At 46.6% G+C, this 24143-nt stretch overlaps 1 protein-coding gene across 2 annotated transcripts in view; it reads left to right on the forward strand.

Annotated features, from left to right (window-relative positions):
• The first annotated feature begins 1112 nt into the window (after nucleotides 1-1112).
• LOC137519253 (1-phosphatidylinositol 4,5-bisphosphate phosphodiesterase gamma-1-like) overlaps nucleotides 1113-24143 on the forward strand; it is a 175666-nt gene continuing 152635 nt past the window's right edge. For both annotated transcript variants that reach the window (XM_068238128.1, XM_068238127.1), the window contains exon 1: nucleotides 1113-2262. In XM_068238128.1, the coding sequence (XP_068094229.1) occupies nucleotides 2043-2262 (220 nt within the window). In that variant the 5' untranslated portion in view covers nucleotides 1113-2042. The remainder of the gene's footprint in view (nucleotides 2263-24143) is intronic.

Below are 24143 nucleotides of genomic sequence, written 5' to 3' on the forward strand. Positions count from 1 at the left end.
GATTATTTTCTACTATGAAGTCATGTATAGTATCTCTCAGTAACCCCTCGAATATTTTGCATACAACTGATGTTAAGCTTACAGGTCTATAATTTCCTGGATCAGATTTTTTGCCCTTCTTAAATAATGGGAAAACGTGGGCTGTACGCCAATCCACTGGGACTCTGCCAGTTGCAAGAGAGTCACAAAAGATAAGATAAAGGGGTTTAGCTATAACTGAACTTAATTCCCTTAGGACCCGAGGATGCATGCCATCCGGGCCAGGTGCCTTGTCTATTTTTAATTTATGTGTGTTACCCCTGTTCTATCCTTCATGTGTACATGAAGGATGGAACAGGGATAACACACATCCTTGCAGAGTGCCTGTGTTAGTGTTCCTTACACCCGAGGCGCAGCTGCAAACTTTGATAAGTTGCGTTGTGTGCAACCACCCATTCCATGTGCAGCCCCCTTCTGTATAGAGCAATTATTATTATTTTATTATTATTATTTAGTATTTATATAGAGCTGACATCTTCCGCAGCGCTGTACAGAGTATATAGTCTTGTCACTACCTGTCCCTCTGAGGGGCTCACAATCTAATCCCTACCATAGTCATATGTCTAGTGTAGTGTATGTATCATAGTCTAGGGCCAATTTTTGGGGGAAGCCAATTAACCTATCTGTATGTTTTTGGGATATGGGAGGAAACCGGAGTGCCCGGAGGAAACCCAGGCAGACCCGGGAAGAACATACAAACTCCTAGCAGATGTTGATCTGGCTAGGATTCGAACCGGGGACCCAGCGCTGCAAGGCGAGAGCGCTAACCGCTATGCCACCGTGTGCAGCCCATTCTGTAGTGCAGCCACCATTCTTTTTAGTGCAGCCCCTTCCTCTATGTGTAAAATCCTTGAACAGCAACTCCTTTTTTCATGTACAGCTAATGGTGGAGTTTCACTTTAAATACTGTGTAATAAAAGTACACCTGTTTTTTGGCTCCTTTCCCTCCAGTTCCCACCAGTCTCCACTAGATGGCGCCCTCAGCCTCCATTTCCTGCTCCTCACTCCTGTTTTTTTCCTCTTCACTCCAAGATCCAGCAAATATTTATTTTTTTAGAAAAACATTCTTTTCGGTGCTCTTTCCGGCCATGTGTGATCGCTGTTTCCTCTGGGCGTCCATTGTAGCGAGCTGGGAGCAGAGACCAGCTGAGAGCAGCAAGATAAGGAGGACTGCAGTGACCTGCCACCCCCCCCCCCTCCCTCTCCCCCATGCACAGGATCTCTGCCCAGCACAACCCTGGGGGAGGAAGATGTGTGCAGAAGCTGCCCTCTCCTCCTGTCACTGGCTGCCAGGCACCTTGCACAGCACTGGGGCTCCAGGCAATAGCTGCTGAAATTGGATTACACTGATGACTAGCTGCTAACCCCTTCCTACCCCTTCCTCCTGCCATTTACGCTGGACATTATCGTTGTCATGCGCGCAGGAACGCCGGCACCATTACCCAGACCAGCCTCAGTCTCCCAGGAGCATCTCAGATAGTGGAGATTATCCCTGTAAGTCCATTAGCGCTCTCCGCCGCCTCTTTTAACCCCTGAAGGACCTGGAGGGCGTTGAGAACCTCACACGTCCTCGGCGGAGCAGGCTTGGGTGTAGATTGCATCGTGTGACAGCACAGGACGAAGGAGGGGTCTGTCCCAAGGGCCATGCATCCGATCTGCCTATCAGGAGGGTGGGACTAGGAGGGATTAGGAACCTTCATCAGGATCCAACAACATTTACTCAACACAGGGCTGCTATCCCATAACACCGGAATAGAACTTTGCATCACAGTTTTCGGAATCAAGTCCCCCCTTTAATGAACGTGACCGATCAGGATCTGGCCCGCCGCTGCCGGACTTTCCACCGGACAGAGGAACGTTATCCTACCCTTGGTCAGAATTGTTCCTAATCGTGACACTTGTAATGAGGGGCGTCCTGGCTTGGCGGATTGAGCTGAGAGTTTGGAAAGACTCAGGTTCTGGACCGTGAGGGGGACCTCCACACTTCGTTTCTGGGGCTCGGAATGTCGGGGTGCTGGATGGCCATCATGAACGGGTTTGTGGGAGACCACAGGATGGAGACCGGCGACATCAACCGGATCATGAGGTGGTTGGAAACCGGGACGGTGCTGACCCTCTTCTACCAGAAGAAGTCCCAACGACCGGAGAGGAGGACCTTCCAGGTGAAGATGGACACAAGACAGGTTGTCTGGTTCCGGACATCGGAGAAGGTGGAAGGAGACAGTAAGTACTTGGGAAGTTTGCAGCTCATATTTTGGGTTATGCAGGTCTCAGAGTGTAAGGTTGCCAAGAAGGTTCCCAAATTATGGATAATAATCTAATATCACAGTATGGGACGTATTACATATATATAGAAAATGTTGTGTATGTTTATATATCTGCCCCCCCCCCCCCCTTCCCATGACTTTCTTATGCCAACGTTCCTTTACTTCACAAGCCAGCGTCATTACTGATGGAAAACACAACGAGACGCCAAACATTGTGTCCGTTCCATTATCTGGAACATCAAGTGATGAGTCAATGGGAGACTGTCTGATTCCAGCTTCCTCTCTGAATGTTATCATCCCTCCATCTCCAAGAGAAGGAAATAGCTTATCTGCCCACCCAATAGGAATGTCTGAGCCAAAGCCAAACAAGAATGTTATATCCAAGGCAAGAAGACCCCATAGGCCACCACTACAAAAACTATGGAGGAGGGTTGTCCTATCTGAGAGAAATGCATGAATCATGTCTGTAAAAATAGATCTGTCCATTTCATATACGCTCCTGACAAACCTATGGATTAGATATTTTGGCCATGTTACAGAAACAGGCCAATCGTGCCTGAGGACATCCTTATTCTAGACACACAGTTTGTCTTTGAGAAACAACGTTCTAAAAAACAGTGTTTTGTAACAACCGTTGAGATGATATGAGCCCCCAAGAAACATAAATAAAATAGCATTGCCAATACCAGTCTTGCAGAAGTGTCTGTGCCAGTGTGGGGAAATACAAATGCCATAGCTGTAGAAGATGCAGTCCCTGTGGTCACCGGTACGGAGGGAGGGATGGGATCAGATTGGGATCATTTTTTCGTCTCATGCTAGGTGGTGATGTAATAATTCGTCAGTCACTTGTTTCGGGAGCTGTGTTTAGTGAATCAGCATGAAATATTAGAGATGTGAAGGGGACTTCACTGACCACATGACCATCTCCTGGCCTGTGGCTGGTCCCCACTGACCACCAAGATGAGGTCCACTGATAACGGAGTGAATGAGCCCCAGGAATCTGATCCATCATGTGTAGGCGGGCTACGGAATAAGTTCCCCTATATGTGGTCTGAGTGGGATGAGCACAGATGTTTTGTATGTTTAAGGCCACGAAATAAAGAGGATATTTTTTCCAAAAATTGAGATTCTGGAATAAACGTGGAAGCCCCTGTTTCAGGGGGACCTGCAGCGGTTTGTTGAGGGAACGGGTCCTTTCTTTTCACACAGAATCTCTTAGCTACACTACGGGGCCTATTGATAATGATTGATATGGAGAATGCCTTGTCACACTGAGGGTTAAGTCAGTGATGTCATTGTGTATTGCACCTCTTGTCATAGCGGGTGCCAGAGAGGAGGGGGAGTCAGCGTGGTGCGTACCAGCGGATGCAGGAGAGGAGGGGGAGTCAGCGTGGTGTGTACCAGCGGATGCAGTAGAGGAGGGGAAGTCAGCGTGGTGCGTACCAGCGGATGCCGGAGAGGAGGGGGAGTCAACGTGGTGCGTACCAGCGGATGCAGGAGAGGAGGGGGAGTCAGCGTGGTGTGTACCAGCGGATGCAGTAGAGGAGGGGAAGTCAGCATGGTGAGTACCAGCAGATGCCGGAGAGGAGGGGGAGTCAGCATGGTGCGTACCAGCGGATGCCGGGGAGGAGGGGGAGTCAGCATGGTGCGTACCAGCGGATGCCGGAGTGGAGGGGGAGTTAGCGTGGTGCGTACCAGCAGATGCCGGAGAGGAGGGGGAGTCAGCGTAGTGCGTACCAGCGGATGCCGGGGAGGAGGGGGAGTCAGCATGGTGCGTACCAGCGGATGCCGGAGTGGAGGGGGAGTTAGCGTGGTGCGTACCAGCAGATGCCGGAGAGGAGGGGGAGTCAGCGTAGTGCGCACCAGCGGATGCCGGAGAGAAGGGGAGGGGGAGTTAGCGTGGTGCGTACCAGCGGATGCCGGAGAGGAGGGGAAGTAAGCATGGTGCGTACCAGCGGATGCAGGAGAGGAGGGGGAGTCAGCATGGTGCGTACCAGCGGATGCCGGGGAGGAGGGGGAGTCAGCGTGGTGCATACCAGCGGATGCCGGAGAGGAGGGGGAGTCAGCGTAGTGCGCACCAGCGGATGCCGGAGAGAAGGGGAGGGGGAGTTAGCGTGGTGCGTACCAGCGGATGCCGGAGAGGAGGGGAAGTCAGCGTGGTGCATACCAGCGGATGCTGGAGAGGAGGAGGAGTCAGCGTGGTGCGTACCAGCGGATGCCGGAGAGGAGGGGGAGTCAGCGTGGTGCGTACCAACGGACGGTGGAGAGGAGGGGGGAGTCAGTGTGGTGTATACCAGCAGATGGTGGAGAGGAGGGGGAGTCAGCGTGGTGTGTACCAACGGACGGTGGAGAGGAGGGGGAGTCAGCGTGGTGTGTACCAGCGGATGGTGGAGAGGAGGGGGAGTCAGCGTAGTGCGCACCAACCTCCTAAAATAAAAAAGTTAGATACTCACCTAAGATGAGGGAAGGCTCTTGATCCCTTAGAGCCCTCTTGCTACTCTTTGCGTTCCCTCATTCCTCCGCTGGGCCCCGTTCAAACTTCCCGCTGGCTGCATCTTCGGGTCTCCTCAGAACTACTCTGGTCTCCAAATACTTCCGAAGACAAGTGTCTCCATACCGCGTGAGCACGAGCTGCTTGTTTTTATGATTATTAAAGAGAGGCTGAAGTGATTTAGAATACCTGTTTTTATTCAGCAGGCAGCTTCAGCATCATAATCCAAACTGATTCACTGCATTCCCATGGCAGAATGAGGTCTTAAACCCCCTGAAATCCCTGGGGCTAAATTCTGATTCTGCTTCCTGGTAGAGGCAAAGCTTTGCGCAGTAGCTCTGCCTCTGCTCCAGTCACTCTCTACCGATCTCCACCTGTCCCCGCCCCTCTCAGTCTTCTTTCACTGAGAGGGGCGGGGGAGAGGCAGAGATTGACTGTACTGGAGGAAGAGCTACTGCGCACAGCTCTGCCTCCCCCAGGCAGCAAAATCTGCGACTTGGAAAGTCGTGGAAATTTGTCCCCGGGATTTCATGGGGATTAAGACCCCTGTTCTGCTGACGGAATGCGACTATTCAGTTTGGATTGTAATGCTGAAGCTGCCTGCTGAATAAAAACAGGTATTCTAAATCACTTCAGTCTCTCTTTAAGAGACCCGAGTACTTCCACGGCCTTCCGAGGTGACCCGCAGGCCTCTTTGACATTGTTGGAGGATGGAACGGGGGGGGCCCACTGGTGGAGCGAGGGGACACAGAGAGGAACGAGAAGGCTCTGGGGCCCCATTCACCTACCAGCTGCATTCACGATTTTGCATTGTGATTTTTCAGCGATTGCATTTTGCGATTCTCATTGTAGTGAATGAGAATCAGGATGCAATCGCCAGGACAATGCTACATGCAGCACGTCTGCGACTGTTGGAAATCGCGCAGCCAGACATCGGCCAATCCCTGGAGAGCTTGGACCTCCTGCTGCTGTCTTCTTCCTGGGGAGTAGCAGTGTAATGACACATCTTGATGCCCTACTGCTGCCCTGTCACTGCGCCGTGCGACATCATGCGTATACTCAGTGTAATCTTCAATAGAGTCAATTCTTTAAAGAGACACTGAAGCGAGACTAAATCTCGCTTCAGCTCTCATATAGTGCGCCCCTGCTAAAACGCCGCTATCCCGCGGCTGCACAAGGGTCCCTGACCCCCCAACCCACCCCCCGCATACCTTGGTCGCAGATTTGGTCGTGATTTATTGCTTCCTGGAGGCAAGGCTAATGGCTGCGGCCCTGCCTCCAGTCGCGTCTATCAGACGCGCATCGCCGCCTCTCCCCCGCCCCTCTCAGTGAAGGAAGACTGAGAGGGGCGGGGGAGAGGCGGAGATACGCGCTGACAGACGCGCGTGGGGCAGGGCTGCGGCGGTTAGCCCTGCCCCAATGCGGAAGCGCTCCCCCGCATTACGGATGGGATTTTGGGGGACAGGGACCCCCGTTAAGCCGCGGGATAGCGGCGTTTTAGCAGGGGCACACGTGCCCCTGCTATATATGAGGTCTGAAGCGAGATCTATTCTCGCTTCAGACTCTCTTTAAAGCAAACTTAAAGCAAGAAAAAACAAAAACTTATCATATAATGACTTGTACGTGTAGTACGGATGATTTATAGAACAATAGTAGCAAAGAAAATAGTCTCATATTTTTTATTTTCAGTCACATAGCTTTTTTTTATAACATTTCATCATTAAGTCATATTTGCAATTACAAGCCAAGCTATTGAACAGAGCAGAGCAAATTACCCTTTCAACTTCTCTGTGGTAGAAATCTTATCTAAATCTGTCTCTGACTGTTTCTTTGATGTATAAGTGCTTCAGGAAACTAGCCGACTCAAGTTGGGTCGGAGAGCTCAGAGAAGCTCTTTTGCACAGATAACAGCTGAAGTTTCTTAAAAAAAAAACGTAACCTAGAATTGAACTTCATCCCAATCAGTGGCAGATACCCCCTTTTACATGAGAAATGTATGCCTTTTCACAAACGGATCATCAGGGGGCGCTGTATGACTGATATTGTGATGAAACCCCTCCCACAGTGTGATGTCAGGACCGTGGTTCTCACAGTTTCCTGTCTGTGAACCTCATTGCATGGTGGGAAATAACAGCTGTTTCCACCTGCCAAAAAAGCAAGCAACATCTTCCAGTGACATCACCTGCCAGCAGTAAAAATGTCACCATGTGATAAATGTCAGAATGTAAATCAGGGAGAGGAAAGATTTTACAATGAGCAAACACTGACTAAATCATTTATACATCATTATTGTAAAAAGGAAGCACTTTTTTATTGCATTATTTTCACTGGAGTTCCTCTTTAGCTCTTCCTGTACTGGAAACAATATGAGACTCATATTTGTGCTACGAATGCTCAATTTCTCAGCTGCACTACAAATACAGTTCATTATTGCATACGTTTATTTTCACTTCAGATTCCCTTTAAAGAGAAACTCCGACCAAGAATTGAACTTTATCCCAATCAGTAGCTGATACCCCCTTTTACATGAGAAATATAATGCTTTTCACAAACAGACCATCAGGGGGCGCTGTATGGCTGATATTGTGGTGAAACCCCTCCCACAAGAAGCTCTGAGGACCGTGGTACTCCTGGCAGTTTCCTGTCTGTGAACCTTGTTACATTGTGGGAAATAGCTGTTTACAACTGTTTCCAACTGCCAAAAAAGCATGCAGCATCTCCTTCCACTGACATCACCTGCCAGCAGTAAAAATGTCGCCATGTGATAAAGGTCAGAATGTAAATCGGGGAGAGGAAAACTTTTACAAAGGGCAAACACTGACTAAATAATGTATACATAATTATTGTAAAAATGAAGCACTTTTTTTTATTACATTATTTTCATTGGAGTTCCTCTTTAAGGGCTCGTTTCCACTAGCGCGGAAACCGAATCTGCTGAGTTTCCCCGCAGGCAAATCGCTCGGGGAAACTCTGCCATAGGAAATAATGGGCCGCTGGCCGAATCGCTTGCCCTAGCGATTTGGCCGGTATTGCCTTCAGATTTTGCGCGGGAGGCTGCGAATCCCATAGCCATGCCGGCTTCTAGGATTCGTCAGCGTTCCCCGCTGACCAGGAAGTGCCACCGTGCGTCTCGCAGTGACCATTGGAAACGGGCCCTAAGTGTTTCAGAAAACAGCACTGTAGCCACCCAGCTTGGGTTGAAGTGCTCAGAGAAGCTCTTTTTCATAGATAACAACTGACGGCTTTTAACTCTTTCTGTACTCGAAAACCACATGAGACTTTTCTTTGCTACTAATGTTCTATTTTTTAGCTGTGCTACACATACAATTCCTTATATCATAAGTTTATTTTAAATTCAGGTTTACTATAAATACTATACCTCCTACACACCCCAAATTATGCAGCCCCCCGAGTCCCGCTGCTTCACAAGATAGGTTCATACGCCATATCTTGGGCACAGGAGTAGTTCAGGGGGGTCCCCTACATGCCCACAAAACGTGGAGCGGATAGGAGGCGTGGGATATCGGGCCTCAAATATTATCAGCACAAACTGATAGAAAATATGGCAGCACAGGGTCCTACTGCTAGAAAACGCTGACGTGGTAGGAAAATAGGATCATTCTGCGCATGCGCGCCAGAAAACAAGATGATGTAGTAGGAAAACAGGATGCTACTGCACATGCGCGCTAGAAAACAAGATGATGTAGTAGGAAAACAGGATACTACTGCACAAGCATGAAAGAAAATACAACAACAAACAACATTTGTAGAGCGCTTTTCTCCCGTAGGACTCAAAGCGCATAAGCATCGCTCCGACCATCGTGAATTTTATAAGTCCGGAAATGCCAGGCTAAACAGGTGGCTTTTCAGTCTGGATTTGAATAGCTCCAGGGATGGTGCTGTCTTTACTGGGTGTGGCAGGGAGTTCCAAAGAGTAGGGGCAGCATGACAGAAGGCTCTATCTCCAGATTTTTTGCACTCTGGGAGTGACCAAGTTTATAGAACCTGCTGATCTGAGATTGTGAGAGGTGTGGTGCAGCTTTAGCAGGTCCTTCATGTATCCAGGGCCCAGATTGTGCAGGGATTTGAATGTCAGCAGTCCAATCTTGAAGAGTATTCTCCATTCTACTGTATACAATACAGTTTACAATATACAATAACATTGTTGGAACAGCAACACATATATGGGGATGCCCAATTTTTCCTTTTCTCTATAGGAGAGGGAAGTGTTTGGCACCCTGTAGATGACACTTCTCTATTGCGCACTGCAGTGAATTCCTGCCGTTCGGCTATGATACAGGTTGGGGGGGATGCTTAGTAGAATGTAGCGCTCTAGTTGAGACTTTGCTTCTTAGTTTTGGGTGAGTAGAGGAGGTTTAAAACATTCACTAAGGCTTCTTTCCTTTCCTTCTAACATTACTCTGAGATAAAGTGTTTTGATTGTTGTACGTGTCGCTGCTGCAGAGAGCCCGTCTCACTTCCTGTTATTGGCGGCCTTGTCCATGGAACAGGAAGTGATGCGGGATATCGCCAGCTGGAATACACACAGAAATTCAATCCTGAGGCCAGAGGTCCAGTATACTGTAAGTGAAGAATGGCTGTAACTTTGCAGCATTTTACAATTGCAAAAGTACCCAAAAGTTGGTGAAAAACTACTCTCAAAATTATTCTGAGTATTTTCTTGCTGGTGGCATACAAGGCATTTTATGACAAGTTGTGAAAAACTCAGGAATTGCGTATGGGCCCAGGTCCACTTTAAAAGGAGATAACTATGGCAGCCTCGATATATCTCTCACTACAGTTGTCCTTTAAGGCCACATTTCCACCACTGCAATTACCATCAGATTTCCCGCACATGAATACAGATGCAATTTTTCAGCCTATTGAACTCAATAGGCTGCATCCAAATTCACCTGCGGGGAAAAAATGGCAGGCAGCATAAAACCACATCACTCGTCTGTATCTATAGCCATGCGTGGCACGGCTAAAAGGATTCTGATGTAATCTCGGATCACAGCAAGTGCCGGCATCACATCTCACAGACACATGCCGGTACAATGGAAATGGCCACAAAGAAAAGAACATCGTGCCTACTGTGAAACATGGCGAAGGCTCAGCTGTGATCTGGAATTGCATTGCTGCCCTTGGAACAGGGTGCTCTGAGTCTGCAGAAAACTGTGAAACTTCAAAACTTTACAGACATTCTGGAGCAAAAAGTACAGCATACTGTCTTACAGAGGACCTGTGGTGGAAATGACTTAAAGAGAACCAGAGCTGTTGAAGAAAAAAATGTTATAGATACCTGGGGCTTCGTCCAGCCCCATAAGCCTGGATCGCTCCCACGCCGCCATCCTCCGCTTCCTCTATCCTCCGGTACCGGGTCCCGTACTTTCGGCCAGTCGACGTAAGCGTAGTGCGTCACGGCTGGCGGACGCGGCCAATTTTCCGCATCACAGGGGCTCCCTCCATATACTTGCGCAGGCGCCTTCATACTGCGCAGGCGCATGCATAAGGATATGGAGGGACCCCTGTTCATGCGGAAAATTGTCCGCGTCCGCCGGAAGTGACGGAACCCGGTACCGGCGATAGAGGCAGCTGAGGACGGCGGCATGGGAGCGATCCAGGCTTATGGGGCTGGAGGAAGCCCCAGGTATGTATAAAAGCTTTTCCTTTTTTTCAATATAGGTCGTCTCTGGTTCCCTTTAACTAGTATAGCTGCTTCTTTTTTAACAATATTAATTTAAAAATTCTTTAGTCAGTGTTTGCCCATTGGAAAAAATGTCCTCTCTCTGATTTACATTCTGAAATGTATCCCTGGTGGCAACATCTTTATTCTGCCAGGTGCGTCTGTGCTAAATGTTTGTTTACTGAGAGTTCCAAAGCCAGTAAAAATAATGCCTTGTCTCCCTGAGGGGAGGAACACACTAGGCAGAATCGATTTGCATATGTGTTTTTCATAGCACAAAGTGGAAAACGCATATACGATTCTGCCTAGTGTGTTCCTACCCTGTATGCTCTGGGGGGAGCCACTGGCGTAGGGCCTGTGGTCGCAACGGTCGCCGTGGCGACTGGGCCCACCTCCTGGAGATTCGGGGGAGGGGCCCGGGGGCCTGGACCCCCAAGGTGTGGAAATCCCCGCAGCACACTGCAGGGACTGGCTCCCGGAGGCAGAGCAGGGCTACGAGAAGATGGCTGCCGAAGCCCTGCACTGGAGACTATTTGTGTCTCCAGTACAGGGCTTCGGGCGCCATCTTCCCGTAGCCCTGCACTCAGCGCGGGAGAAACTGGCTGCAGGAGAGGATCGTCGCTGGAGGAGCTGCAAGGGGGAGGCTGGCTGCACGTCGGGGAGCTCACGTCAGAGGCTGGCCAGGTGAGTGAATTTTTCTTTTATTTGTACGGGTATTTTTCTGGTGACTGCTCCCCACATAGCGTTTATTTTCTGGTGACTGCTCCCCACATAGCGTTTATTTTCTGGTGACTGCTCCCCACATAGCGTTTATTTTCTGGTGACTGCTCCCCACATAGCGTTTATTTTCTGGTGAATGCTCCCCGCAAAGCGATTATTTTCTGGTGAATGCTCCCCACATAGCGTTTATTTTCTGGTAACTGCTCCCCACATAGCGTTTATTTTCTGGTGACTGCTCCCACATAGCGATTATTTTCTGGTGAATGCTGCGCACATATCGATTATTTTCTGGTGAATGCTCCCCACATAGCGATTATTTTCTGGCTATTGCTCCCACATAGCGATTATTTTCTGGTGAATGCTGCGCACATATCGATTATTTTCTGGTGACTGTCCCCACATAACGATTATTTTCTGGTGACTGCTCCCCACATAGCGTTTATTTTCTGGTGACTGCTCCCACATAGCGATTATTTTCTGGTGAATGCTGCGCACATATCGATTATTTTCTGGTGAATGCTTCCCACATAACGATTATTTTCTGGTGACTGCTCCCACATAGCGATTATTTTCTGGTGAATGCTGCGCACATATCGATTATTTTCTGGTCACTGTCCCCACATAACGATTATTTTCTGGTGACTGCTCCCCACATAGCGTTTATTTTCTGGTGACTGCTCCCACATAGTGATTATTTTCTGGTGAATGCTGCGCACATATCGATTATTTTCTGGTGAATGCTCCCCACATAGCGATTATTTTCTGGTGACTGCTCCCCACATAACTATTATTTTCTGGTGAATGCTCCCACATAACGATTATTTTCTGGTGAATTCCCCCACATTGCGTTTATTTTCTGGTGAATGCTCCCACATAGCGATTATTTTCTGGTGAATGCCCCCACGTTGCGTTTATTTTCTGGTGAATGCTCCCACATAGTGATTATTTTCTGGTGAATGCTCCCCACATAGCATTTATTTTCTGGTGAATGCTCCCACATAGCGATTATTTTCTGGTGAATGCTCCCCACATAGCATTTATTTTCTGGTGAATGCCCCCACATTGCGTTTGTTTTCTGGTGAATGCTCCCACATAGCGATTATTTTCTGGTGAATGCTCCCACATAGCGATTATTTTCTGGTGAATGCTGCACACATATCGATTATTTTCTTGTGAATGCTCCCCACATTGCGATTATTTTCTGGTGACTGCTCCCCACATAACTATTATTTTCTGGTGAATGCTCCCACATTGCGTTTATTTTCTTGTGAATGCTCCCACATAGCGATTATTTTGTGGTGAATGCCCCCACATTGTGTTTATTTTTTGGTGAATGCTCCCACATAGCGATTATTTTCTGGTGAATGCTCCCCACATAGCATTTATTTTCTGGTGAATGCTCCCATATAGCGATTATTTTCTGGTGAATGCTCCCACATAGCGTTTATTTTGTGGTGAATGCTCCCACATAGCGTTTATTTTCTGGTGAATGCTCCCACATTGCGTTTATTTTCCGGTGAATGCCCCCACATAGCGTTTATTTTCTGGCGAATGTTCCCACATAACGATTATTTTCTGGTGAATGCTCCCCACATAGCGTTTATTTTCTGGTGAATACTCCCCACATAGCGTTTATTTTCTGGTGAATGCTCCCACATAGCGATTATTTTCTGGTGAATGCTGCACACATAATGATTATTTTCTGGTGAATGCTCCCCACATAGCTATTATTTTCTGGTGAAAGCTCCCACATAACGATTATTTTCTGGTGAATGCTCCCCACATAATGATTATTTTCTGGTGAATGCTGCGCACATAACGATTATTTTCTGGTGAATGCTGCACACATAGCTATTATTTTCTGGCGAATGCTCCCACATAGCGTTTATTTTGTGGTGAATGCTCCCACATAGCGTTTACTTTCTGGTGAATGCTCCCACATTGCGTTTATTTTCCGGTGAATGCCCCCACATAGCGATTATTTTCTGGCGAATGTTCCCACATAACGATTATTTTCTGGTGAATGCTCCTCACATAGCGTTTATTTTCTGGTGAATACTCCCCACATAGCGTTTATTTTCTGGTGAATGCTCCCACATAGCGATTATTTTCTGGTGAATGCTGCACACATAACGATTATTTTCTGGTGAATGCCCCCACATAGCGTTTATTTTCTGGCGAATGTTCCCACATAACGATTATTTTCTGGTGAATGCTCCCCACATAGCGTTTATTTTCTGGTGAATACTCCCCACATAGCGTTTATTTTCTGGTGAATGCTCCCACATAGCGATTATTTTCTGGTGAATGCTGCACACATAACGATTATTTTCTGGTGAATGCTCCCCACATAGCTATTATTTTCTGGTGAAAGCTCCCACATAACGATTATTTTCTGGTGAATGCTCCCCACATAATGATTATTTTCTGGTGAATGCTGCGCACATAACGATTATTTTCTGGTGAATGCTCCCCACATAGCTATTATTTTCTGGCAAATGCTCCCACATAGCGTTTATTTTGTGGTGAATGCTCCCACATAGCGTTTATTTTCTGGTGAATGCTCCCACATTGCGTTTATTTTCCGGTGAATGCCCCCACATAGCGATTATTTTCTGGCGAATGTTCCCACATAACGATTATTTTCTGGTGAATGCTCCCCACATAGCGTTTATTTTCTGGTGAATACTCCCCACATAGCGTTTATTTTCTGGTGAATGCTCCCACATAGCGATTATTTTCTGGTGAATGCTGCACACATAACGATTATTTTCTGGTGAATGCTCCCCACATAGCTATTATTTTCTGGTGAAAGCTCCCACATAACGATTATTTTCTGGTGAATGCTCCCCACATAATGATTATTTTCTGGTGAATGCTGCGCACATAACGATTATTTTCTGGTGAATGCTGCACACATAACGATTATTTTCTGGTGAATGCTCCCCACATAACTATTATTTTCTGGCGAATGTTCCCACATAACGATTATTTTCTGGTGAATGCTCCCCACATAATGATTCTTTTCTGGTGAATGCTGCGCACATAACGATTATTTTCTGGTGAATGCTCCCCACATAGCGATTATTTTCTGGTGAATGCTGCGCACATATCGATTATTTTCTGGTGAATGCTCCCCACATAGCGATTATTTTCTGGTGACTGCTCCCCACATAACTATTATTTTCTCGTGAATGCTCCCACATAACGATTATTTTCTGGTGAATGCCCCCACATTGCGTTTATTTTCTGGTGAATGCTCCCACATAGCGATTATTTTCTGGTGAATGCTTCCCACATTGCGTTTATTTTCTGGTGAATGCTCCCACATAGCGATTATTTTCTGGTGAATGCTCCCCACATAGCATTTATTTTCTGGTGAATGCTCCCACATAGCGATTATTTTCTGGTGAATGCTCCCACATAGCGTTTATTTTGTGGTGAATGCTCCCACATAGCGTTTATTTTGTGGTGAATGCTCCCACATAGCGTTTATTTTGTGGTGAATGCTCCCACATAGCGTTTATTTTCTGGTGAATGCTCCCACATAGCGTTTATTTTCCGGTGAATGCCCCCACATAACGATTATTTTCTGGTGAATGCTCCCCACATAGCGTTTATTTTCTGGTGAATACTCCCCACATAGCGTTTATTTTCTGGTGAATGCTCCCACATAGCGATTATTTTCTGGTGAATGCTGCACACATAACGATTATTTTCTGGTGAATGCTCCCCACATAGCTATTATTTTCTGGTGAAAGCTCCCACATAACGATTATTTTCTGGTGAATGCTCCCCACATAATGATTATTTTCTGGTGAATGCTGCGCACATAACGATTATTTTCTGGTGAATGCTGCACACATAACGATTATTTTCTGGTGAATGCTCCCCACATAGCTATTATTTTCTGGCGAATGTTCCCACATAACGATTATTTTCTGGTGAATGCTCCCCACATAATGATTCTTTTCTGGTGAATGCTGCGCACATAACGATTATTTTCTGGTGAATGCTCCCCACATAGCTATTATTTTCTGGCGAATGTTCCCACATAACGATTATTTTCTGGTGAATGCTGCGCACATATCTATTATTTTCTGGTGAATGCTCCCCTCATAATGATTATTTTCTGGTGAATGCTGCGCACATAACGATTATTTTATGGTGAATGCTCCCCACATAGCTATTATTTTCTGGCGAATGTTCCCACATAACGATTATTTTCTGGTGAATGCTTCCCACATAGCGATTATTTTCTGGTGAATGCCCCCACATAGCGTTTATTTTCTGGCGAATGTTCCCACATAACGATTATTTTCTGGTTAATGCTCCCACATAGCGATTATTTTCTGGTGAATGCTTCCCACATAGCGATTATTTTCTGGTGAATGCTGCGCACATAACGATTATTTTCTGGTGAATGCTGCGCACATAACAATTATTTTCTGGTGAATGCTGCGCACATAATGATTATTACCTGGTGAATGCTGCGCACATAACGATTATTTTCCTTCAGACTGGCATCTTGCTACTAATTGCCCTATTTCCTCTGGGTGCTGCGTATGTTTGCAAATTGAACGCCACGTGCTGCTGGAAAGCGGAATTGATATAGCCATGCCATGCACAGCTATGGGGATTCGGATATGTGTGTGCTTCGGGTGTTGCGGGGGGGGGGGGGCTGTTGTTGCCGGGAGGGGGGGGCCCACATCCAGATTCCGCATTGGGGCCCAGAGGTTTGTAGCTACGCCACTGGGGGGAGCATACCACATAGCTGAACAATACAGGAATACAAGAAAACCAGATCACACAGCACAATATGAGTACAAGGTAATGCTTAGTCACTGGATGGAGCATGGAGATCACACAGCACAGTATGAGTACAAGGTAATGCTTAGTCACTGGATGGGAGCATGGAGATCACACAGCACAGTATGAGTACAAGGTAATGCTTAGTCACTGGATGCAGCATGGAGATCACACAGCACAGTATGAGTACAAGGTAATGCTTAGTCACTGGATGGGAGCATGGAGATCACACAGCACAATATGAGTACAAGGTAATGCTTAGTCACTGGATGGAGCATGGAGATCACACAGCACAGTATGAGTACAAGGTAATGCTTAGTCACTGGATGGTAGCATGGAGATCACACAGCACAGTATGAGTACCAGGTAATGCTTAGTCACTGGAGGGAGCATGGAGATCACACAGCACAGTATGAGTACAAGGTAATGCTTAGTCACTGGATGGAGCATGGAGATCACACAGCACAGTATGAGTACCAGGTAATGCTTAGTCACTGGAGGGGAGCATGGAGATCACACAGCACAGTATGAGTACAAGGTAATGCTTAGTCACTGGATGGTAGCATGGAGATCACACAGCACAGTATGAGTACAAGGTAATGCTTAGTCACTGGATGGTAGCATGGAGATCACACAGCACAGTATGAGTACCAGGTAATGCTTAGTCACTGGAGGGGAGCATGGAGATCACACAGCACAGTATGAGTACAAGGTAATGCTTAGTCACTGGATGGAGCATGGAGATCACACAGCACAGTATGAGTACCAGGTAATGCTTAGTCACTGGAGGGAGCATGGAGATCACACAGCACAGTATGAGTACAAGGTAATGCTTAGTCACTGGATGGGGCATGGAGATCACACAGCACAGTATGAGTACAAGGTAATGCTTAGTCACTGGATGGGAGCATGGAGATCACACAGCACAGTATGAGTACAAGGTAATGCTTAGTCACTGGAGGGTAGCATGGAGATCACACAGCACAGTATGAGTACATGGTAATGCTTAGTCAGTCACTGGATGGGAGCATGGAGATCACACAGCACAGTATGAGTACAAGGTAATGCTTAGTCACTGGATGGGAGCATGGAGATCACACAGCACAGTATAAGTACAAGGTAATGCTTAGTCAGTCACTGGATGGGAGCATGGAGATCACACAGCGCAGTATGAGTACAAGGTAATGCTTAGTCACTGGATGGAGCATGGAGATCACACAGCACAGTATGAGTACAAGGTAATGCTTAGTCACTGGATGGAGCATGGAGATCACACAGCACAGTATGAGTACAAGGTAATGCTTAGTCACTGGATGGGGCATGGAGATCACACAGCACAGTATGAGTACAAGGTAATGCTTAGTCACTGGATGGAGCATGGAGATCACACAGCACAGTATGAGTACAAGGTAATGCTTAGTCACTGGATGGAGCATGGAGAGTATGAGTACAAGGTAATGCTTAGTCACTGGATGGAGCATGGAGATCACACAGCACAGTATGAGTACAAGGTAATGCTTAGTCACTGGATGGGAGCATGGAGATCACACAGCACAGTATGAGTACAAGGTAATGCTTAGTCACTGGATGGGAGCATGGAGATCACGCAGCACAGTATGAGTACAAGGTAATGCTTAGTCACTGGAGGGGAGCATGGAGATCACACAGCACAGTATGAGTACAAGGTAATGCTTAGTCACTGGAGGGGAGCATGGAGATCACACAGCACAGTATGAGTACAAGGTAATGCTTAGTCACTGGATGGAGCATGGAGATCACACAGCACAGTATGAGTACAAGGTAATGCTTAGTCACTGGATGGGGCATGGAGATCACACAGCACAGTATGAGTACAAGGTAATCCTTAGTCACTGGATGGAGCATGGAGATCACACAGCACAGTATGAGTACAAGGTAATGCTTAGTCACTGGATGGAGCATGGAGATTACACAGCACAGTATGAGTACAAGGTAATGCTTAGTCACTGGATGGAGCATGGAGATCACACAGCACAGTATGAGTACAAGGTAATGCTTAGTCACTGGATGGGAGCATGGAGATCACACAGCACAGTATGAGTACAAGGTAATGCTTAGTCACTGGATGGGAGCATGGAGATCACGCAGCACAGTATGAGTACAAGGTAATGCTTAGTCACTGGAGGGGAGCATGGAGATCACACAGCACAGTATGAGTACAAGGTAATGCTTAGTCACTGGAGGGGAGAATGGAGATCACACAGCACAGTATGAGTACAAGGTAATGCTTAGTCACTGGAGGGGAGCATGGAGATCACACAGCACAGTATGAGTACAAGGTAATGCTTAGTCACTGGATGGGAGCATGGAGATCACGCAGCACAGTATGAGTACAAGGTAATGCTTAGTCACTGGAGGGGAGCATGGAGATCACACAGCACAGTATGAGTACAAGGTAATGCTTAGTCACTGGAGGGGAGAATGGAGATCACACAGCACAGTATGAGTACAAGGTAATGCTTAGTCACTGGAGGGGAGCATGGAGATCACACAGCACAGTATGAGTACAAGGTAATGCTTAGTCACTGGATGGGAGCATGGAGATCACGCAGCACAGTATGAGTACAAGGTAATGCTTAGTCACTGGAGGGGAGCATGGAGATCACACAGCACAGTATGAGTACAAGGTAATGCTTAGTCACTGGAGGGGAGCATGGAGATCACACAGCACAGTATGAGTACGAGGTAATGCTTAGTCACTGGAGGGGAGCATGGAGATCGCACAGCACAGTATGAGTACAAGGTAATGCTTAGTCAGTCACTGGATGGAGCATGGAGATCACACAGCACAGTATGAGTACAAGGTAATGCTTAGTCACTGGATGGGGCATGGAGGTCACACAGCACAGTATGAGTACAAGGTAATGCTTAGTCACTGGATGGGGCATGGAGATCACACAGCACAGTATGAGTACAAGGTAATGCTTAGTCACTGGATGGGAGCATGGCGATCACACAGCACAGTATGAGTACAAGGTAATGCTTAGTCACTGGATGGGAGCATGGAGATCACACAGCACAGTATGAGTACAAGGTAATGCTTAGTCAGTCACTGGATGGAGCATGGAGATCACACAGCACAGTATGAGTACAAGGTAATGCTTAGTCACTGGATGGGGCATGGAGATCACACAGCACAGTATGAGTACAAGGTAATGCTTAGTCACTGGAGGGGAGCATGGAGATCACACAGCACAGTATGAGTACAAGGTAATGCTTAGTCACTGGAGGGGAGCATGGAGATCACACAGCACAGTATGAGTACAAGGTAATGCTTAGTCACTGGATGGGAGCATGGAGATCACACAGCACAGTATGAGTACAAGGTAATGCTTAGTCACTGGAGGGGAGCATGGAGATCACACAGCACAGTATGAGTACAAGGTAATGCTTAGTCAGTCACTGGATGGAGCATGGAGATCACACAGCACAGTATGAGTACAAGGTAATGCTTAGTCACAGTATGGAACATGGAGATCACACAGCGCAGTATGAGTACAAGGTAATGCTTAGTCACTGGATGGAGCATGGAGATCACACAGCACAGTATGAGTACAAGGTAATGCTTAGTCACTGGATGGAGCATGGAGATCACACAGCACAGTATGAGTACAAGGTAATGCTTAGTCACTGGATGGGAGCATGGAGATCACGCAGCACAGTATGAGTACAAGGTAATGCTTAGTCACTGGAGGGGAGCATGGAGATCACACAGCACAGTATGAGTACAAGGTAATGCTTAGTCACTGGAGGGGAGCATGGAGATCACACAGCACAGTATGAGTACAAGGTAATGCTCAGTCACTGGATGGAGCATGGAGATCACACAGCACAGTATGAGTACAAGGTAATGCTCAGTCACTGGATGGAGCATGGAGATCACACAGCACAGTATGAGTACAAGGTAATGCTTAGTCACTGGATGGAGCATGGAGATCACACAGCACAGTATGAGTACAAGGTAATGCTTAGTCACTGGATGGAGCATGGAGATCACACAGCACAGTATGAGTACAAGGTAATGCTTAGTCACTGGATGGAGCATGGAGATCACACAGCACAGTATGAGTACAAGGTAATGCTTAGTCACTGGATGGAGCATGGAGATCACACAGCACAGTATGAGTACAAGGTAATGCTTAGTCACTGGATGGAGCATGGAGATCACACAGCACAGTATGAGTACAAGGTAATGCTTAGTCAGCCACTGGATGGAGCATGGAGATTAGGCAAGTTAGGTTCACTCAGATGCATAGCATGGGTTCACAGTAATGGAGGTGCATGATCAGGTAGGACACAAAAGGAGGAGGACCCTGCCCAAAGGCTTACAATCTAGAGGGAGAGGTAGGGACACGAAAGGTAGGGGTCCAGAGTTCAGCTGCAGGTTTAGAGCACCAGTGAGGGGTGATAGGTCAGAGTGAAAAGGTGAGTTTTGAGGGCCTTTTTGAAGATGTTAAGGGAGGGGGGAACCCTAATGGGTGGAGGTAGGAAGTTCCATAGTGTTGGAGCAGCTCTTGATAAGTCCTGGAGACGTGTATGGGACTGGGTGATGCAGGGGCGGTCAGGCGAACTTCATTGGAGGAGTGGAGTGAGCGGCTAGGCGTGGACTAGACTAGATAGGAAGCCAGTGGAGGGGTTCACGGAGGGGAGCCGCTGTGGTTAAGCGATGGGAGGAGTGGATAATTCTGGCTGCTGCATTCATGATGGACTGCAGTGGGGCAATTCAGGTCAAAGGGAGACCATACTGAAGGGCGTGGCAGTAGTCAAGGCGGGAAATGATGAGGGCATGGATGAGGAGTTTGGTGGTGGCAGAGGTCAGGAAAGGGCGGATCTTGCAGATGTTACGGAGGTGGAAGTTGCAGGACTTTGTGAGGTTTTAGATGTGGGGGTTGAAGGAGAGTGCGGAGTCCAGGATAATTACCATAAAATTTGTATCCTGTATAATTGACTGCATTTTACTATATGTCACTACAGGGCCTCATAACATTTTTTATCTTTTAAATTCAATCAATTTTTCTGATTGATTGATCAATCTCAATGAAAATAAAAATCACAATGTTTGGAAGAATAATTTTCCATCCTGGCCAGTAGATCAAATGGTAGGTTGGATTTTTCTGTACAGTCAATTTTATTATGATATATTGATCATTTTCGTTGATTGTTTGGCCACCTTTAGTCACAGGTCATGGATCCTCCAATAGGATAATGACCCAAAAGATTTTTCCAACATGTCCGATCAGATCTTTATGGAAAAAAAGGGATAATCGTTCGTTTTTCTTGATTGAAAAAAAGATTATTTTTTACTTTCATTCCATTTGATCGTTTTGGTTGAATAAACGGGAAAATGTAACGCTTTTATTGTACCGTGTATGGGCACTGTAAGGTTTTGTTCACATCTAAAATCGAAATTGCTGATGCCCGCGGTTTGCTGTTTTTTTGCACGATTTTTTTTCACACGCGCTGCGTTTTTAGGCAGGCGTTTTGTAACCGTTTTTTGGGGGGGCGATTTGCAATTTTTAGCTAGTTTTTGGCCAGATTTAAAGAGCCTCTTAAAGTGAATGTTTACCGCTATAAAAATCAAAAAGTCAGATACTCACCTAAAGAGAGGGAAGGTTCGGTCCTAATGAGCCTTCCCTCTCCTCTCCCGGTGCCCTCGGTGCTGCGCAGGATCCCCCGTGGCAGTATTCTACCAGTTCGGTCAAATACTGCCACTTCCGCAGCCGAAGGGATGTTTCGGAAGCCTTCAGGAGCACTCGGGCTCCCGATGACGTGGCCGCTCCATACTACGCATGCGCGAGCGCCCTCTATGATGCACTCCCGCGTGCGTAGTATGGAGCGGCCCGTCTTCGGAAGCCCAAGTGCTCCCGAAGACCTCCGAAGTCCCTGCGGCGGCGGACGCGAACGGGGAGCCAGCGCAGCACCGAGGGCACCGGGAGAGGAGAGGGAAGGCTCATTAGGACCGAGCCTTCCCTCTCCTTAGGTGAGCATCTGACTTTTTTTTTTTTTTACATGGTACCCATTGGCTTTAACTAAACACTTCACATTGAAATAGTCACGGAACAAAAAGCGTGAACGCAATGGATGCATAAAGCGATTTTGTGAGCATTTTGCGATTTTCCTATACCTTCCATTATAGTAAAATCACCCCAAAAATGGTGCAGGCAGCGCTTTCGTCAGCAGAAAGAAGACGAAACGCGCAGATACGAAGAGTCCCATAAGGAATCATTGCACAATTGCTTTTAGGTTGATTTTGAAAATGGCCACCGCTGAAAAATAGCGAAAAACGCCCTAGGTGTGAACAAGTCCTTATGGTGGCCATACATGGTACAATAAAAACGTTAGATTATCCCGTTTATTCCATCTAAATGATCGAATCGAATGAAAGTTGAAAATATTTTTTTTTCGATCAAGAAATTCGAACGGTTATCCTGTTTTTTCGAGAAAAATCAGATCGGACATGCTGGAAAAATCTTTATATTCGATCTAACGGAATTATCAAACTAAATTATCTAATCGAAAAAAAATGAAAAATTGTACCATGTATGGCCACCCTTAGGGAGAGTTCTGCACCAGCCAGCAGGTAGATTGGCTGACTCTTCCTGAACTGACTGCTCCGGCTCTGTCAGGCTCTGTAGAGGGATTTCACAGAAAACCTGCTTCAGTTCTGCCCATAGATATCCCATCGCATTCACATCAGGGATCAGAGGAGGCCACATAGTCCAATGTGTACATTTAGCTATATATTCCATCTAACAAAATCATCATATATGGGCACCATTAGAGGGATTCCTTGTTTGCAGTGATTAAAGGACAACTGAAGTAAAAGGTATACGGAGGCTGCCATATTTATTTTTTCTTGAACAATACCAGTTGCCTGGCAGCCCTGCTGATCTATTTGGCTGCAGTAGTGTCTGAATCACACACCAGAAACAAGCATGCAGCTAATCTTGTCAGATTTGACAATAATGTCTGAAACACCTGATCTGCTGCATGCTTGTTCAGGGGCTATGGCTAAACGTATTAGAGGCAGAGGATCAGCAGGACAGCCGGGCAACTGGTATTGCTTAAAGGATACCCGAGGTGACATGTGACATGATAAGATAGACGTGTATGTACAGTGCCTAGCACACAAATAACTATGCTGTGTTTCTTTTTTTCTTTCTTTGCCTGGAAGAGTTAAATATCAGGTATGTAAGTGACTGACTCAGTCCTGACTACAGTGCCTGAAGTGTGACCCTCACTGATAAGAAATTCCAACTATAGAACACTTTCCTAGCAGAAAATGGCTTTTGAGAGATAAAAAGGGTCAATAGTTCATAGATGTTAGCTCTGGCATACTTCAATGAATGTGTCATTGAGCAAAAACAATACAACAGTTAAAACTTAACAAGTAGATTTAAACATAAAATAAAACTGTGGAATATCTTGAAAAGTCATTTTTAGGAGAAGGAAGATAGATACAATTGTTTATTTCATTAGTTTATTTTCGCTTCGGGTGTCCTTCAAAAGTAAATAAATATGGCAGCCTCTATGTCCTTCATGCTTCAGTTATACTTTAAGGTTAAGTGTCTCATCAATTTTTTCTTATTTTGTGAAATATCTGGTTAAATTAAAACTCTAAATGGAAGCCTGTTTTTTGCTAAATAAACATTGATGGGTGGGAATTTACTTTTATCAGTTTTAAATTATTTCAGATACAATTCTGTGGTATAAAAATGCCGAGCTTTCTACAAAGCTGCTGAGAAGGAGCTGTAAGCTGCTGTTCCTGGCCACACTCGGGTACAGCGGTATAGATCCCTTCGGGGGGATGTTGGCGAGAGTGGTACGTAGCCATGGTATTCTGGTTCACTGCTGAGGGTTGTGGGTTGAGACACGGCCAGTAGACAGCTTATTTTCATAGTGATCATGTCCGCAACGGGTAGAATGGTTTTTGATTCTGGGAGACTGGCCATTTGCGGACTTAAAGTAATGGTCCAAGCAAAAATGAAAATCAAAATCCACTTACCTGGGGTTTCCTCCAGCCCGTGGCAGCCGTCCTGTGCCCTCGACGCAGCTCCGGTGGCTCCCGGTCTTCTCTGCTGGCGCAGTAGTC

Source organism: Hyperolius riggenbachi, chromosome 5 (assembly GCF_040937935.1).
Source record: "Hyperolius riggenbachi isolate aHypRig1 chromosome 5, aHypRig1.pri, whole genome shotgun sequence".
Classification (NCBI taxonomy): Eukaryota; Metazoa; Chordata; class Amphibia; order Anura; family Hyperoliidae; genus Hyperolius; species Hyperolius riggenbachi.